Source organism: Crocuta crocuta, unplaced genomic scaffold (genome assembly GCF_008692635.1).
Source record: "Crocuta crocuta isolate KB4526 unplaced genomic scaffold, BGI_CrCroc_1.0 scaffold119, whole genome shotgun sequence".
Lineage (NCBI taxonomy): Eukaryota > Metazoa > Chordata > Mammalia > Carnivora > Hyaenidae > Crocuta > Crocuta crocuta.
In genome coordinates, this window is record NW_027551562.1 from 8,916,348 (window position 1) to 8,932,500 (window position 16,153).

At 47.9% G+C, this 16,153-nt stretch overlaps 1 protein-coding gene across 8 annotated transcripts in view; it reads right to left on the minus strand.

Annotated features, from left to right (window-relative positions):
• The window catches only part of PTK2 (protein tyrosine kinase 2), a 245,595-nt gene that overhangs the window by 147,202 nt on the left and 82,240 nt on the right, over positions 1 to 16,153 (minus strand). For 7 of the 8 annotated variants that reach the window (XM_077750005.1, XM_077750004.1, XM_077750007.1 and 4 more), the window contains one exon: positions 8,660 to 8,826. In XM_077750005.1, coding sequence (XP_077606131.1) covers positions 8,660 to 8,826 — 167 coding nt within the window. Of the gene's footprint in view, positions 1 to 8,655; positions 8,827 to 16,153 lie in introns of those variants that run through there. The other variant, XM_077750009.1, reaches the window with a different exon arrangement.

The window sequence follows — 16,153 nt, forward strand, 5'->3', positions numbered from 1 at the left end:
TGACAGCCACTTACACTAACCTCCTCAGTCTTACCGCCAACAATGAGCACCAAGATATTCATAAGGTAACCAACTAATGATGGGGAGGAGGAGGAAGTGTTTGGACAAAGAATCTGGTAAGCTTGATACTGAGAAAGGTTAGCCAGCCCGTCTGTGTGTAGTGAAATAAAGTATAATTTCCAGAAACAACACAGATATTGTAAGTTCTTTCTTACAACAGACTTCTAATTTAAAAATCCTCAGAGGAAGGGTGCTTGGGTGGCTCCGTCAGTTAAGTGACCGACTTTGGCTCAGGTCATGATCTCGCAGCTCAGCTCATGAATTCAAGCCCCATGTCGGGCTCTGTGCTGACAGCTCAGAGCCTGGAGCCTGCTTCGGATTATGTGTCTCCCTCTCTCTCTTCCCCTCCCCTGTATGAGCTCTGTCTCTCAAAAATAAACATTAAAAAAAAATATTTTTAAAAATCCTCAAAGGAAGGGTAGGAATAGAAATTCATCATTAGACAAAAATTATAGCAGTAAGGGCTGTGAGAAAGAATCACCAATGATACGGAGATTAGTGGGTAAAAATACAGTGAGAAACAGGTATCTGCAAATTCTCAATGTATCTCCCCAGAAAAGTATTTTTCTTTTTTTTTCTTCTTAAACATTTATTTATTTACTTATTTGAGAGACAGAGAGAGACAGAGTGTGAACAGAGGAGGGGCAGAGAGAGGGAGTCACAGAATCCAAAGCAGGCTCCAGGCTCTGAGCTGTCAGCACTGAGCCTGACTCAGGGCTCAAACCCACAAATTGTGAGAGCACAACCTGACCTGAAGTTGGATGCTTAACTGACTGAGCCACCCAGGACCCCCCCATAAGAGTATTTCTTAATTATAGAGGAAAAAACAGTAACTTTTTTCCTCTGTAATTAAGATAGGTGGTGGAAAAACCTGGCTACCACCTGAAACCAAATGATCCAAGCTAAAAGCACCTGTAAAAAGGAGTCATATCATTCTAGACTTCCTGATAGGATGCACTGAGACAGGTTACCAAAGCCTGGCTGTAGAATTCTGGCCAAAAACACGTAACCTCAATATAACCAGGAAAAAAGCCCCAGACAAACCTAAATTGAAGGACACAGTACAAATAACCAGCCAGTACTCTTCGAAAGTGTCAAGGTCAGGAAGGACATAGAGAGACTGAAGAACTGTCCCAGATTAGAGAAGACTCCAGGAGTCCTGATCAGCAACATGGTATCCTGGACCGACAAGGGCTGTTAAGTGGGACAACTGTGAAAACTGTGAATCTGAGTAACAGCTGGAGATTAGTTACTAACACTCTTTCAAAGTTAATTTCCTGGCTCCGTGTCAAATTACTGTACTATGTTTATGAAAGTTTCAACATTTAGGAAAGCTAGGTGAAGGGTACACAGGATTTAACTATTCTTACAACTTCTGATCTCTAACGAGAATAAAAAGAAATTGCACAGGCGCAGACTAATTGTTCCGTAACCATGGTGATAACCCCCCACCAGAACCTGTCTCCAAGCAGTTTGGCCAGCGTCCACCTGCAGCCGCAGACCCACTGGAAACTATCTTCCAGCTGCTCGTGTTTGGTGCAGAAGCATCCAGTAAATGTCTCATTAACAGACCAGCAAGTGGGAAGTCCATCCTCGTTTTAAAGGTATCACGTCCAAACCTGTCAGAATGCTCCTCTACTTACTGTCTTTCTGCTTTAAATCTTTGTAAGAACTCTTGTTGAATGCAGAACTACAACGAAAACCTGGCTTTTAAGTGAAGGCACATGCAGGGGCAGTGTCATTTCAAGAGAAATTTCAAGAGAAAACTATCAAATAAAATCCAAAGCTTCCTAAACTATCATCATTCGTTTTCATTGGTCTTCTTTGAAAAAGGACACCTTTCCTCTCTGCTGCAAGGTGAGGGCTGTGACGCAGCAGGGAAGAGTGCGGCGCTAAGCAGGAGGGTGGGAACCACGATCTCTAACAATGAGGAGGAGGCCCCTCGTCCCTTGCTGGGCAAAGCCCCAAATACTTTCTCAAATGCGAAGAGGGCCAGCTTCGGACTTGCCCCTCGATGCCCTGGACCCAACATGAGAAGGACTGGACCATGTCCCCCAAAGCCCTCACAGCCTATTTATATCAGATTAGCCCACTCGGAGGCCCAAGAGACCACTCCACACTCCAGATAACTGAAATTTAGTTATCAAAATGTGATTAGCTAGAATGATCTAGAGCAAAACTTTCAAGCTGAAATCTGTTTGATGGACATCTTCGCAGGACACCGTTTGCTGCAGCACACACCAGCATGGCACTGTAACGGAAGCGTTTCTGGGGGACTCAGATCCTAACAAATACTACCCACTCAACTGGGACCTCCAGTGACAGGGACCCCAAGGCCTCCTGGTGACAGGGAAGCCAGCTCCTGCTCCCTCCTGGACAGACTGTGCAGGAAGCAAGGCAGGTAGGAACATGTGTCTTCTAAGGGGGTGACTTTTCAAGCGCTGCCTCAGAACACAGCTCAGCACAACTCCCTGTGGGGCACTCTAGAGATGGGGGGCGGGGCAGGACGCTCCCCATGGAGAGGCTCTGGACTATTCCCCTCTGGTCCTTTATCTGGTCCACACTGTCCTACCCAACTGATGAGTTCCCAACAATATTCCTTCAGGGTTTTCTTTTCTTTTCACTTTATAAAAGCTTATCATGCTGTATGTCATCTTCTGGGACTTTCTGAATTGAGATAAAAATTCACATTACAAAAAATTAAGCTTTTTAAAGTGGATAGTGCAGCGGTACTCAGTGCACTCACAACAGTGGCCTGGAGACTCACTCTGCCACACGAGGCTACGTGGCAGAGGTTCACCCACACTGCTGCACGGCCCGCGGTGCACCCACCGTGACCTGGTCACGTCCTCGCCCCTGCGGCCACACGGAACCCTGGGGTCTCTCAGGGACAATCTGCGGGGAACTGCCGCGTTGCAGAGTGTGTGACGCCTCCGTAGATTTACCCATCTACCGTCCCTCACCAGCAGCGCAGGCGGCACCCTGTGGGAGCTACCACCTCTCCCACTACTGATACTGTCAACAACTCACTTTCTGCCAACCAGATAGTACAGTTTGTGGCCTAGACCCCCATCTCCCTGCTCCCTAGTGAAGCTGACAGCGTCTGCCTCTGCTGACCGGCCAGACTTGTTTCCTCCTTTACGACAACATCTTCATGTCTCTTGCCCACGGACTGAGTTGCCTGCAATTTTCATATTAATCACAAGAGAACCATCTTTTGTCAATGACACATCGCATGTATCTCCTCTCAGCTGCAACTTGCTTTTGCACTTTTAAAAATACACCTTTTAATAGACAGAAGGTCTTAATCCCAATAAAGTTAAATCTGCTGTTCTTTCCTTTTACAGTGAATGTTTTGGGGGTATTAAATCTTCCTACTCCAGGACCAGCAGTACATTCATAGTTTTCATTAAGCTGTTTTCTCACCTGATCCATCTTAAGTGGGTTCCTGTGTATTGTTTGAGGCAAGATCTAATTGTGTTGTTATTCCTCCCACGGCCAGCCACGACACCTCTGTGAGGTCACCCTGCCTGACACACTTAGAGCCACACGGTGTGCCACAGGCTGGCTTACACAGAGGTGTTGGAAGGAAGGCTCAGGCCTCGGGTGAGCAAGCCTGTATCTCAGGATTACTGAATAGTAGGAACAGATCCTAGAACAGATAGCATGAAAAAAAAAATCTATGTTCAAAAACCTCCTGAGAATGGAAATTGATGCCCAATTCCACTTTCATTTGAAGACGTCCTTACTTCTCTGAAATAAAGCCAGGAGTGCAGCTGTCCTCACAAAGGCACCTATGAACTGAGAGAAGGTGCCTGCTAGCGAGGAGGAAATATTATCAAAAATGTTCTGTCTCTTGTGCTTAAGTATCTTACACAGGAGAAGAAAGAGCTGAGTGCGTGGACCCAGTTCTCTACTCTGCCACCCACTTATGCTATCTGATCTCGAGGAAGTTTTTAAGCTTCTCTGAACCACAGTTTTCTCACCAGTAAAATGCAAAAGGTGAGTACCCACCTGATAAGACTATCATAGTAAGAACTAAGTCTGATAAAGTAGGCTAAGTGCTTAGCTCAATGTCTGCACCATAGTAAGCAATGTGTGTTAGTGTGAAAATACTGTTACTCACACAACCTAGAACCGCTCATCCCTAGATGAACACAACTTACTATCCATCAAACTGTTTTGCCTCTTGGCTTATTTTACATTTTCATTACCACTAATTCCGTTTTCACTTAAAAAGTTTTTATGAGGTGCCTACTATATGCCAGGCACAACCAACTAGAAACTAGGAATAGTGCAGAGGGTGCGACAAGGTCCCTGAGGGAGAAAGGTCACCAGGCAGGCAGGCCCTACAGCCAGAACGGCCGGGGGAGGGCACAGGGAAGAGCAGACAGTGCGCACTTGGCCGTCCTGGAAACGTCAGGGAGAACACTCAGCGGAGTCACACCAAGCGCACAGTCTTGTTCAAGAACCAGACGAGAGCCGTGTGGCTAGGGTGGAGCAAGAGGAAAGTTCTCAAAGACGAAAGAAGAGGGAGATGGAGGTCTGTGCTATTCAGCAGGCCAGGAAGCTGGTGGCAGAGAAGATCCAACGAGACCCTGACGTGGGAGCCAGGAGACCACACTGAAATGCGCAGCCGCCCGGGTGGAGGTGACGGCACGAGAGAGAGGAGACGGGGCTGGGAGATGAGCAGAACCCTGGAGTTGGCTCCATGTGTGATGTAGGAATGATTTTCATATTTCATTGGATGCTTGTATTTTTAAAGATTCTTGGACAAGTCCTATGAGCTCCACCTTAAAAACTCGCCAAACAACTTCTTCTCACTCCATTTCTGATCCCCCAGGCCACCTGCTTTTAGGATTTCTGCCTGGGCTACAGCAATAACTGGTTTATGGGTTTCCTGTGTCTCTCCTATTAAAGTGTGAATTTGATGTCAACGGCAGGTCTACAGAGAGAAGAAAAGAGGTCACTGGAGCAGCCCAAAAGTTAAGTGCTGAGAAGAAGACAGACTGCTTTTGCTTTATACATTCTGAGAAATGTCTTCAGGAGCTCACAAATTTAATAGTCCCATCTATTTCTATACTGATTAGGTTCTTATAAAACAAGTCTTTTGTTATTATATAGTTGCCCTCCACATCCCTAAGAATGCTATTCTATTTTGAAACTCTTTTCACAGGATATTAATAAAACAATTATCAATCTCCTTGCCCCCCTGGTTGGTAGGTAGAGAAATTCTTTTTTTTTTCCTTTTCTTTCTACCTACCTACCTCTCCACCCATCCATCCACCTCCCCGTCCACCCCCCCTTCCTCCTTCCCTGTATCCATCCATCCATCCATCCATCCATCCATCTAAATGAGGTTAAAGAGAACAGAATGCAATGGATGAAAACCTTAGACCTCAGGGTACTAGTGAGGCTGGGTATGATTTTGGGAAGCACATAAGTAGACCTGTATGTAAACAGTTCTGAGACGCACACACATGTGTGTGTACTGCATCTTAAGGTAAAATGTTTCTTCCTGTAAATCACAGAAAATGTCTTGAACATCACTCTTAGGTATGTCATCAACAGCAGACAGCAGGACCAACAGTCTCTGACTGGTGACTGCAAGTCTCCTTGATGCTCTGAAGTCTAGTCTGCAGATTGCCCTTTACCCAACCTTCCTGGCCTTCCCTCGTCTCCATTTCTTGCCTCCGCCTGATTCCTGAGTTCCTCCAGCACCTACTCACCCACCTACTGGTTAGGTTATAAAATCTACTTCTAATGTTTTATGGTTGCCCTAATACACAAATTTAACTTTTTTACTTATAACTCTAACGCCTGGCTGACTTAATTAGCCTGGCTAATTCCGGTCACCTCTCTTCTGACATGAGTCTACTATTTGGGATCTACTTTTTTAATATAAAAAATCAGTTTTTATCACATTATGTGTTTTTAGAGCCCATGCTTCTCTATATCGACTTGATTTGCTTTCTAGCAACTCCTGCCTGCATCTTGCTCCCTCCTTCAGAGACCATGTTCCTTCCTCCGGAAGTATATCCACAGGAGGTTCCTTTGCTGGTAAAGTCTCTGCGGAAAGTTGTGTCTGTCATCCTGCTCTTGAAATGGTACCTGAAGCTGACAAAAATACAGGTTGCCAGTTACTTTGTTCCACGCTGAACAGATCACTGCTGTGCAGAACTGTGATTTGTTCCTGGCTGTTTTTAGCATCGTTTCTTTTTTTTTTTTTTTCCTTTTGTACACTACTTGGCTACCATCCACCAAAGTGCAGATTTATTTTATTAACCATGTTTGGGATTTTATATTAATCCTGGTTCTGAGGACTAATGTTATTTGCCAATTCTAGAAAATTCTCAGCCATTATCTCTTTGGGAATATTTCCTCCTCCTCATTCTTTTTTTTCTTCCTAGAGCCCCTATCAGAAATGGGCTGACCTCCTCATTCTTCAGGTTACATCATTTCCTTTCATATTTTCCACCTGTTGATCTCTCTGTGCTATCTTTTGGGCAAACTTTCTCAGATCCACATTTCGGTTTACTAATTTTTTCAGCTATCTCTAATTTGTTATTTTAGCCATCCACTGCTTTCTAGAACTTGAGTTTGGTTCTTTTTCAAATCTACTCAGTTCTTTTTAATAGGCTCCTGTTCCTTACTGACACCCTAACTTTTGCCCCCTTTGACGTGCACAGACAGGCAGCATGTGGCCTGCCCTCCCCAACACCCACGGGGATCACCTGTGCCTGCCACCCCATCTCCCGTCTCCTCTCCTCCCCTCACTGCCCACGCACCCTCATTGATCTTACCGGCCCCACCACCTCTCAGAGTTAAGGTGCAGTATTCCTCCTGAGGAGGCATGTTCATTTTAAAAGCCTGCACTGGGAAGTCAGGTAAATTTGAGTCAAAACTGTGTCCAGAGAGGCGCCTGGGTGGCTTAGTCGGTTAAGCGTCCGACTTTCGCTTAGGTCATGATCTCGCAGTTCGTGGGTTCGAGCCCCGCGTCGGGCTCTGTGCTGACTGCCAGCTCAGAGCCTGGAGCCTGTTTCAGTCTATGACTCCCTCTCTCTCTGACCCTCCCCTGCTCACGCTGTCTCTCTCTCTCCTAGAAATAAATAAAACATTTAAAAAAAAAAAAAAAACTGTGTCCAGAGCCCTCTCTGCAGGTGGAACTTAAATCAAGTCTCCTGCCTGTTTCCTTTGTCTTTACGTCCTAAGATCTGCAGACAGCTACATGAAATACACATTTTCCCAACTGCAAACGTACAGACTATAAAAAGCCCACAGCTGGCACAGCACCCGGCTCTGGCAGCCTCCGGCAGTGCTCACACGGCAGGGCCGCCGGCTTTACCACTTCTGTCAGCATCGGGATCGGCACAGGCTCCATGAAGTTCTACCTTGCCCAGTCTTTGGGGGTTTAGGCTCCGAGAAAAAGAGCAGCACCCACTCAACTTTACTTGAAATTAGGCCAAGTAAACTGGCTTAAAAGAACAGAAACAGAGCTTGTAAGTTCAGATGCTTGCATTCAACGTGACATTTGTCTGAGCACTAGGGCCACCACCATGATGAGGTACGCCTCTGACGTGTCCATGTAAGAAGATAATGGAATTATGTTCAACAGAAATACCTGCAGGTATTTTTAACTAACTTTTAGGTATTCTTAGCTTTTAAACACTTATTTGATTGACTGGCTGAATAGCTGGAGTCAAACCTTTGCTAGTCATCGATGTAACCCAACCGAACTGCATTATGGTGGAATATCTTGTTAGCCCAGTCAGTTCCAGCTATTTGAAAAACCTGAAAATACAAGGATATTTTTTTTGTAAACTAACTAGGACCAGATTTTATTCAACTAGAGTTTTATTACCCTAAATATATTTGTTTTGCTTTTAAAATGTCTCCTCCAAACAACTCAGGTTGTCGGACTGAAAGTGACCGGCACTGAAGCCCCTCGACCCCCCATCCATAACCACCTTTATGCCCACAGCAGCATCCACAAAATCGAGATGCCTGTGGAAGGAGCCCAGCTTCACAAGTTATACTTCTCTCAAATTAAGTGTATTACATGTATAATTTCCTACTAACATGCTGTTTTGCTTAACAGTGGAAAAAATGATTAGGAGAGAACATAGGGAGTTCTTTAATTCACTCTGAATCACGTCCGTTTTGCTCAGGTCAGTTCCAGTCACAAACATCAAACGTGCACCCGCTCTTTTCAGGGGAGCCATGGGTTACCGGGTGCCGTGGAGCGAGCCGTGCCACCCGCGTGTGGGGAGCAGGTGCACAAGAGCATGTGGACAGGACAAGACAGGAAAGAGCAGGGGGCAGAGATCTCAGAGGCCGACCCAGAGCGGTCCTGCGGGAGAAGCGTGACGGGCCAGAGCGCCCCCACAGAGCCCGAAGCCCACGGTGCCACAGAGAAAGACTGAACAGAAGTCTAGGAGAGGTAGCTGGTCAACGATCATTACCAGCTGATCTTATTTAGACAGGAGTCGTAATCACAGGCAGCAGGAAAGTTAAGCAAAGACATTCATCCTCTTGTGTGTGATTTAATAGGCAAAACAAATCAAGTGTGAGTCACACCAAAGTAGGTACGCGATCTTACTTCCACTCCTCTGGTGGGTGTGCAAGTTCATACTTCTCCCTCACACTGGAGACACCCATATCCACATGGAGCCAGTGAGCCTCCTCTGACCGCAGGTGACTGAGGCGAAATCCATAGCAGGCCACGTGCTTTACTTTGTGACTGTCCACTATCTTCTGAATGATGCCCTAAAACATACCCCCCACAAAAACGACTGTTATAAACAAAAAAAAAACTGTATGCTAAAAATTAATGCAATGTTCATTTCTTTTAGTTAGTTATCAGAAATCTTTGGTAAAAGAGTATCAAGTTAAATAAGTTACTTAATTTTTCTTAGGAATCTTGTTTTCTCACATAGTATTTTTACGAACAAGGAATAGTTTTGAAAAAACACAAAAAGAGGCTCTTCCCTTCCCTTCAGTGATATACAAGGCATGAAACTTATAATACATTTCTGCAGCTCTATCTCAGCCTTACCCCCGAAACTGATAAGGCGTCCCAGCCACCCTCTGGGTGTGACTTGCTGAGGACCAGGCCTGAGGAGGGATCTGCTTTCTGAACCTGGAACAGCGGGCGCCGCTCTAGACCAGGCCGCGGCTTCATGTTGTTTCTTAAGAAACACATTTAGGGACAGATGATAAAGGCCACATTTCTGATAATACCGATGATATCTGTGAAGTTACTCAAAATTGGGCCTACCCAATCTGCTACATGCTCTCTACAGACAAATATGCACAGTCTCCCATAGCCCCGAACCTAACATTCCACGGCTTCAGACATGAAGGCTGCCCAGAGATGCAGCTTATCCTGGGACTAGGGAAAGGGAGGGGCAGCCCCGAGTGTCACCCTGTACCCGCACGCTTGTGGAAGTCCCACGTGTCCGTGTGTGTACACGGACATCACACGTGGAAGACTCGCATGGGAGTCCTGAGAGGCCGTGTGCTACCCTCACAGGAGCGTGTACTAATCACAGCCACTGCACTCCTCTCAGTGCTCCAGACCACTCACCGCTAACGCTGAGTGATGCCGATGTTAACAGGACAATCACTGCTCAAGAAAATCAGCACTGGTTTGTAAAGATTAGCAGTTAATAGAGGTATCATACTACTTACAATGTAAGACACACCTTACAAGTTCCTACACACACTATCTCTGTATTACGGCATGATGCAGGCTGTTCCTATCACTACGCAGGAGGAAAGGTAAGTAATGCATACGATATGCAAAACCCATCAAGAACGCAGTGCGCCCACACTAAAGGCAACATGTGGCACGTGTCCGTGGCCAGGCTCCCTCGCAGACTAGTGGCGCCCAGGAGAAGGTTGTGTATCAGGCATGGGAGAAGGTGCGGAGGGAGGAAACGTGGCTTCAGAGAGGATGCCTGGACGAGGGACTGGGTTGGAGGTCACTCCACAAAGAAGACGAGTTCTCTGGGGACAGGAAGACTGTGTGTGGCCTGCAGAACTCTGGGCAAAACTGAGACAGGCATAAATGTCCTTCCTGGCTTTTGGATTCAAGGCCTGGAGTTTCTGATGGGGCCCCCGTGATGGACGCCACAGCCTGTGTCCGCCCGAGGGCACCCAGCGAAGGGGGCAGCAGGAGCCGGAACCCAGCCGGCCCTCTGGTCCTCACACCTTGTGCTCAGGGGCGGGACATCTGCCTCTAGCAGTTCTCTCAGAGGTGACTTCTGCGGCTTCTCCTTGCCAACAACACACAAGTCCCTGCTGCACAGGGCGGGAGCTGGCGCCTCTTTCAAATTCCCACAAAGGCGTTTGGTGTCCCTGTGCCAGCTCTGCCCACTCACTACCAAGGGCACAGCGACACCGGTTGCCGTCGCTACAGCTCAGGTTTAGCACGTCTTCTCTTTAGTCCATGGCAGCCCACTGCTACCACAGGTTCCAGAGCCATGGCTCTCCCGCTAGGGCCCCGGTTCAGGCTCCTATCTGTCCCCGCCATCCGTCTCGACAGGCCTGTCCTTCCCTGCGGACACAGAGCGCCAGTCCTGACACACACAGGATCCTACAGCTGTGTGTGCCGTCAACCCCCGGGAGAGATCCTGCCCTCCCGGGAGCTTCCCTGCTGAGCCCTAGCGAAGGCTACCCTCCCGCACGAGCTGTCGGGGAACAGGGCGCACAGGCGCCCACCTGCAGGGAGCCCAGGGTAAACACACTTAGCCCAGAACTGGGGAGCCCAGGGGAAAAGCAGGCTCCCCCTCTGGAGTTTGATGGGACAGGGACAGACACGATTTAGTCCATTCACTCGATCACACTACCTGAAGACGCCCAGGACGACTTCAGGTTCGGTTCTGGGTGACAAAGAGCTCCCATCCTCACTCCAGACTAAACAAGCTGTAACTTTCACTTTCCACTACAAAAGTTATAAGCAATAAACACACAGACACTTCCCTCTGTTTCATGTTTTGCTTTTTCATTATGCTCCCATATTGTGTTCTGTCCCATTTCTCTAGAACTCCTGTTAAATCTCATTGCTGACTCAGTCTGAATGGCGGCCAAGGTTACAAATATACGAGGACTTAGACATTTGATGCTCAGCACACTCAGTAACTTAAATAATTTTGAGAACCAAACATTCAGTTCTGGGTAAGTGAAAAATAACTTGGAGAACTAAGTATTTAGTAAGGAACGCATACTCAGAAAACCCTACGCTGCTATCCTATGGAAATGCATGCATATTTTATTTCTGGAATACGTATATTTAGAAAAGTGACCATCTCAAGGGAGATGACAGGACAAGGCTTTACAATACGCCACTAACGGCAGCTGAACTAAATTTAAATTTCTCACCCTGACTTTGATGCCCCATGACAATCCTATCCCACAGTGGACAATTCTATCCACACATCACTACTTTGAAAAATCCATTTATCATATCCCAGAACTTGGAAAAACATAATGTTCCTGATTAAATCTCACATTAGAGATGTTCTCAGGAAAAGAACTCTTCTTAAGGATGAAAATAAAAGAAGCCAGTGTCTGTTTCGTGCTTCTAACGTATCAGGAACATAGAGCGCTCGGCAGACAGAGCTATTCTACTCCTGGGGTGGGGGGGGGTCCTTGTTGGCTCCCTGGCCCTGGGGAGTTAAGGGGCGTGCAAACCATACTGCTGTGAACACGCCTGAAGCTGGCATCACACACATGCAGAAGCAATGCCCAGAAACAGATGCTCCAGCTCAAAAGCTACATAACATGTGACAGGTAACTATGGTCAAACCGTCAGCCAGCGAAACTGTACCAATGATACTTGGCACATAACATTAGACTGCCCTTCACCTTATGCCAGCACTGGATAAAATCAACCTTAAATGCTCATCAGTGTGATGGGCCACAAAAGGTGGGGGACATTTCACTGTTGTCCCTGATTACACACTAGTGAGATGAGCCTGTAGTTTCGTTTCTAAAAGTTCTTTTTAGAACTTAGTCAACTTAAGTTGCTTGGTTCAGTTTGGTCACTTATCTTTTAGACAACGCTCTGGAAAAAAGTAATGACCTTTTCACTGGTAGAAAGAAGTCCTGCAGACCTTTCCTTCACGTTCATTCGCTCACTGGGTCAGTGAACATGTGTGCACCTAGGCCACGTGGTGGTAGCACTGTGACGAGGGGTATGATGGAACCCTCACCCCCAAAGCCTTCGTCTAGAAGGAGGGAGGTGCTGGGCACATGCATGGCAGTGGCCTGTGGGGAACTGGCTGCATGTCTAGCTGTCTCCCCACAGTAGTCTGCAAGGTCTCTATCACAAGAGGAGATATCTAAAGCCACACACACTGTTCTCAACAATGCTCTTCTCTTGGCTTCCTCCCAGGACTTACCAAGTGTGATCTATGCACTGCTGACTTGTTTGTTACAATGTGGTTATTTTTCTGTGTGTCTCTTTCAGATGCTCTTCTCATTAAGGGAACCAACAGCTCTTATTGTCCTCTGACCCCGCGTGCACAGGAGGAGCCCTCCTGTCACTCAGCTACTGCAGAGAAGGTGTGGCGATTCAAACCCGGCTCTCCAAGAGCACTGCCTCCTTCCTGCTGGGTCAGACTCCCGCACAGTCGGCCCACAAGTCCTCGAGACAAAGCACAGCTGTGTCCGTCTGCTCCCTGCTGCTGCTGTAACAAATGACCACAAACTTCCGAGCTGAAGATAGCACACACTGGGGTGCCTGGGTGGCTCAGCCGGTTAAGCGTCCGACTTCGGCTCAGGTCATGATCTCACAGTTCGTGGGTTTGAGCCCCGCGTCGGGCTCTGTGCTGACAGCTCAGAGCCTGGAGCCTGTTTCAGATTTTGTGTCGTCCTCTCTCTCTGACCCTCCCCTGCTCATGCGGTCTCTCTCAGGAATAAATAAAACATTAAAAAAAAAAAAAGATAACACACATGTTTGCTTCTCAGTTCTGTAAAATCCTGTCTGAAATGGGAACCCTGGGCTAAAATCAAGGTGTCAGCAGGGATGTACTGCTTTCTGGAAGCTCCAGGCTGCCCTTGTCCAGCTGCTAGAGACCCCTCCGTGCATCTTCACAGCCGGTAGGGTGGCGTCCAACCCTTCCACCATAGCTCCTTCCCTCTGACCGCATCCAGAAAAGGTCTGCAGCTCATCATCTACCCCCTCAAGGTCCTTAATGTGGGTCACGTCTTCCAAGTCCATTCTGCCATGGAAGGTCCCATATGCCCAGGTTCTGGGGATGAGGACGTGGACACCTTTCAGGGCCATCATTCTGCCCACCACAGCCACCGTCTCTAAGGTTCTGTGATACAGAATTCCTTCTCATGCTCTTGCCATCTCATATTCTTCTTAACACCTCTTTTGACTCCATTTTTTCCCCTAAGGTTTTCTTTTCTAGTTTCTTCCTAGATGATACTATTCCATTAAAGGAATAGTTTAATATCTCTGTAGTCCTTCCCTGCACCAAAATTACTGGAATACACAGTAATCAATGTTCAAGTTTTAAATGCACACTCACCCGATCCTCTATCAGAGAAAGTTGACATTTTGAGACACACACAGAGCGTCAGTGATGACACCCGACAATAAACACTGGAGACCACAGGAGCACGGCACACAGAGCCCTGCCAGCAACCTCTGTGGCTGAGCTCAGGGAAGACGTCGGAGAGGGCGCTTTCCCCACGGCCAGTCGTTCTCAGCACCGCACAGTGGCTCACAGAGCTCGTAACTGCCGCACACTCACAGAATCCCAACTGCGCCTGTGCTTTCCACTCCCATCAGAAAGCTGATTTTAAATTGATCAGAACAGGGGTGCTGGGGTGGCTCAGTTGGTTGAGTGTCCGACTTTGGCTCAGGTGATGATCTCATGGTTTATGGCTTCGAGTCCCACCTCAGGCTCTGTGCTAAGAGCTCAGAGCCTGGAGCCTGCTTTGGATTCTGTGTGTCTGTCTGTCTGTCTGTCTCTCTCTCTCTCTCTCTCTCTCCCTCCCCCCCTCATGCTCTGTCTCTCTCTCTCTCTCAAAAATAAACAAACATTAAAAAAAAATTGATCAGAATGTTTCTTTCTACTGTTATTCTTCCCACTACCTGCATGGTTACAATAGTTAGTCCTATTCCAACCAACTATACTCACTGTTTAGCAAACTACAGGCCTGGATTTACTGTGTTTGTTTACTCTTGCAGCTCAGGTAATTACATCACCTTTCTCGAGTGGCTCAGCACGAGTACTGAGGCCTTGGCATGTGCTATGTAGTTAGGGACGTGCATTCAGCGCTTTAGGAAACCCTAAGACCCTTTGCAGGTAACAACAACACTGCCCAACGACTCAGCTGCTACTTTGTCTGTACTTGCCTAGACTTGGTGTCTGGGAACAAAATGCATTGTCACACACCCTGCAATTTAGAGAAAATAGCAGTAAGGAAGGAATGAACGTTTGTCAGAAGCGTCAGTAAGGCTAGCTATGGTTTTAGAGAGGTGTAATCTCTATCCGTTTCTTTTATGGTTACTAGTCTACTACTTTCTACTTCTGCAACCAATTTTCCTAATTTATATGTCCGTCAGAAGTCCTCACTTCATGTAGGATTTCATGCAGTCATTCAAAAAGGACCTGTCAAGTACACGCTGTGTGCCTGCTAGGCCCTGAAGATGCGGGTGACAATACCTGGGAGCAGAAAGGCCCCTGCCGTCACAGAGCTTACAGTCTAGGGGAAGAAAACAGAGAACAAAAGAGCAAACAAATCAAGAAACAAGACAATCTCAGTAAGGAGAAGGCGTGTGAAGAGAACATAACAAAGCAGGGGGACAGGCAACAGGAAAGGTGGAGGAGCGGGAGCGCTGTCGGGCCGGAGGCAGAGTGAGGACAATCGCCGCAGACGAGGTCAGAGGGGGTACAGATGCTGCAGGCCCTTGTAGGCCACTGAGGGACTCAGGCCGTCCTCAGACAGCAGTAGGGAGCTGCTACAGGTTTTGAGCAAATTACTGACTACAAGACCGGCATGTCAGAGAAACAGTCCCGGAAGCAGAAAGTCCGAGGGAGTGAGCCGGAGGACAGAAGCTCACAGGGCAGGACATGGAGAGGAAAGAACTAGAGGCCTTTAAAGGACCTGAACGTTCACCCTAAGTGAGACAGGAAGCCCCGGGCAGGTTCTGTGGAGGAATGACATGCTCTGGCTGTCATTTCAACGGGGTCGCCTGGATGGCAGGAGGCCACGTGGCAATGCACATGGAGATGGTGGTGGCCTGAAAAAGGTGTGGCAGCAGCGGCCACAGGAACTGGGTGGATCCCGTGTGTATCTGGGAAAACATGTGGACAGAACTAGCTCGTGTTCTGGGTGCCAGGTGTACGCAAAGGAGGAGCAACACAGGATTCCAAGGGACCCAGGTCACTGAAAGAAGGGGAGCCCCGAGATGGACTCGTGGATGGCTGGTTCTTGGCGTCAGAAGTGTAAAGATGCAGGACAGGGGCACACGCAGCTGGGCAGCACTCGGGTCCTAAGATCAGAGCGAGACCAGTCAGAACAGGGCAAGGCTGTGCAAAAGGCAGGGCTGGTTAAGCCCTGGTCACAGCCTGAAGAGACCATGAAGACGCAGGGGAGGAGCAAGGGGCTGCGTGCGGGCGGCCACCCGTGTCCCCACGGCACTTCTTCCCGGGCTCCCAGGTCTTCAGGCCCCATTATGTCTCCTAACTGCTCCCTCAAAGGCAGCCTGTGGTATCAACGCTCCCTTCACTGCATGTCTTCACGACCAGGGCTTTGTCTGGAAGACTTCGAGGTGCAGGTCACCTCCCTGAGCCCCTGGAAGGCACTGGTCCAGTGCTGCCGCCTCCAGTGTTGCTGGTGAAAAGGCTGCTGTAAATGTCATTCTCTTCTCCAAGTGGGGGACTCCTCTGGTAGGATACGGAATTTTCTACACACCCTGGTTTCCTGACACACCACTGCAATGTTTCTAGATCACCAATCTTACTCGATACAGTCCAGTATGGAGTAACCTTGACTCTTCTGGGCTGATCCCATGCTGAGCTGCAGAGGTGCCTGGGACATGCTACTGGCACTGAGCCCAAACTGCGGCCCA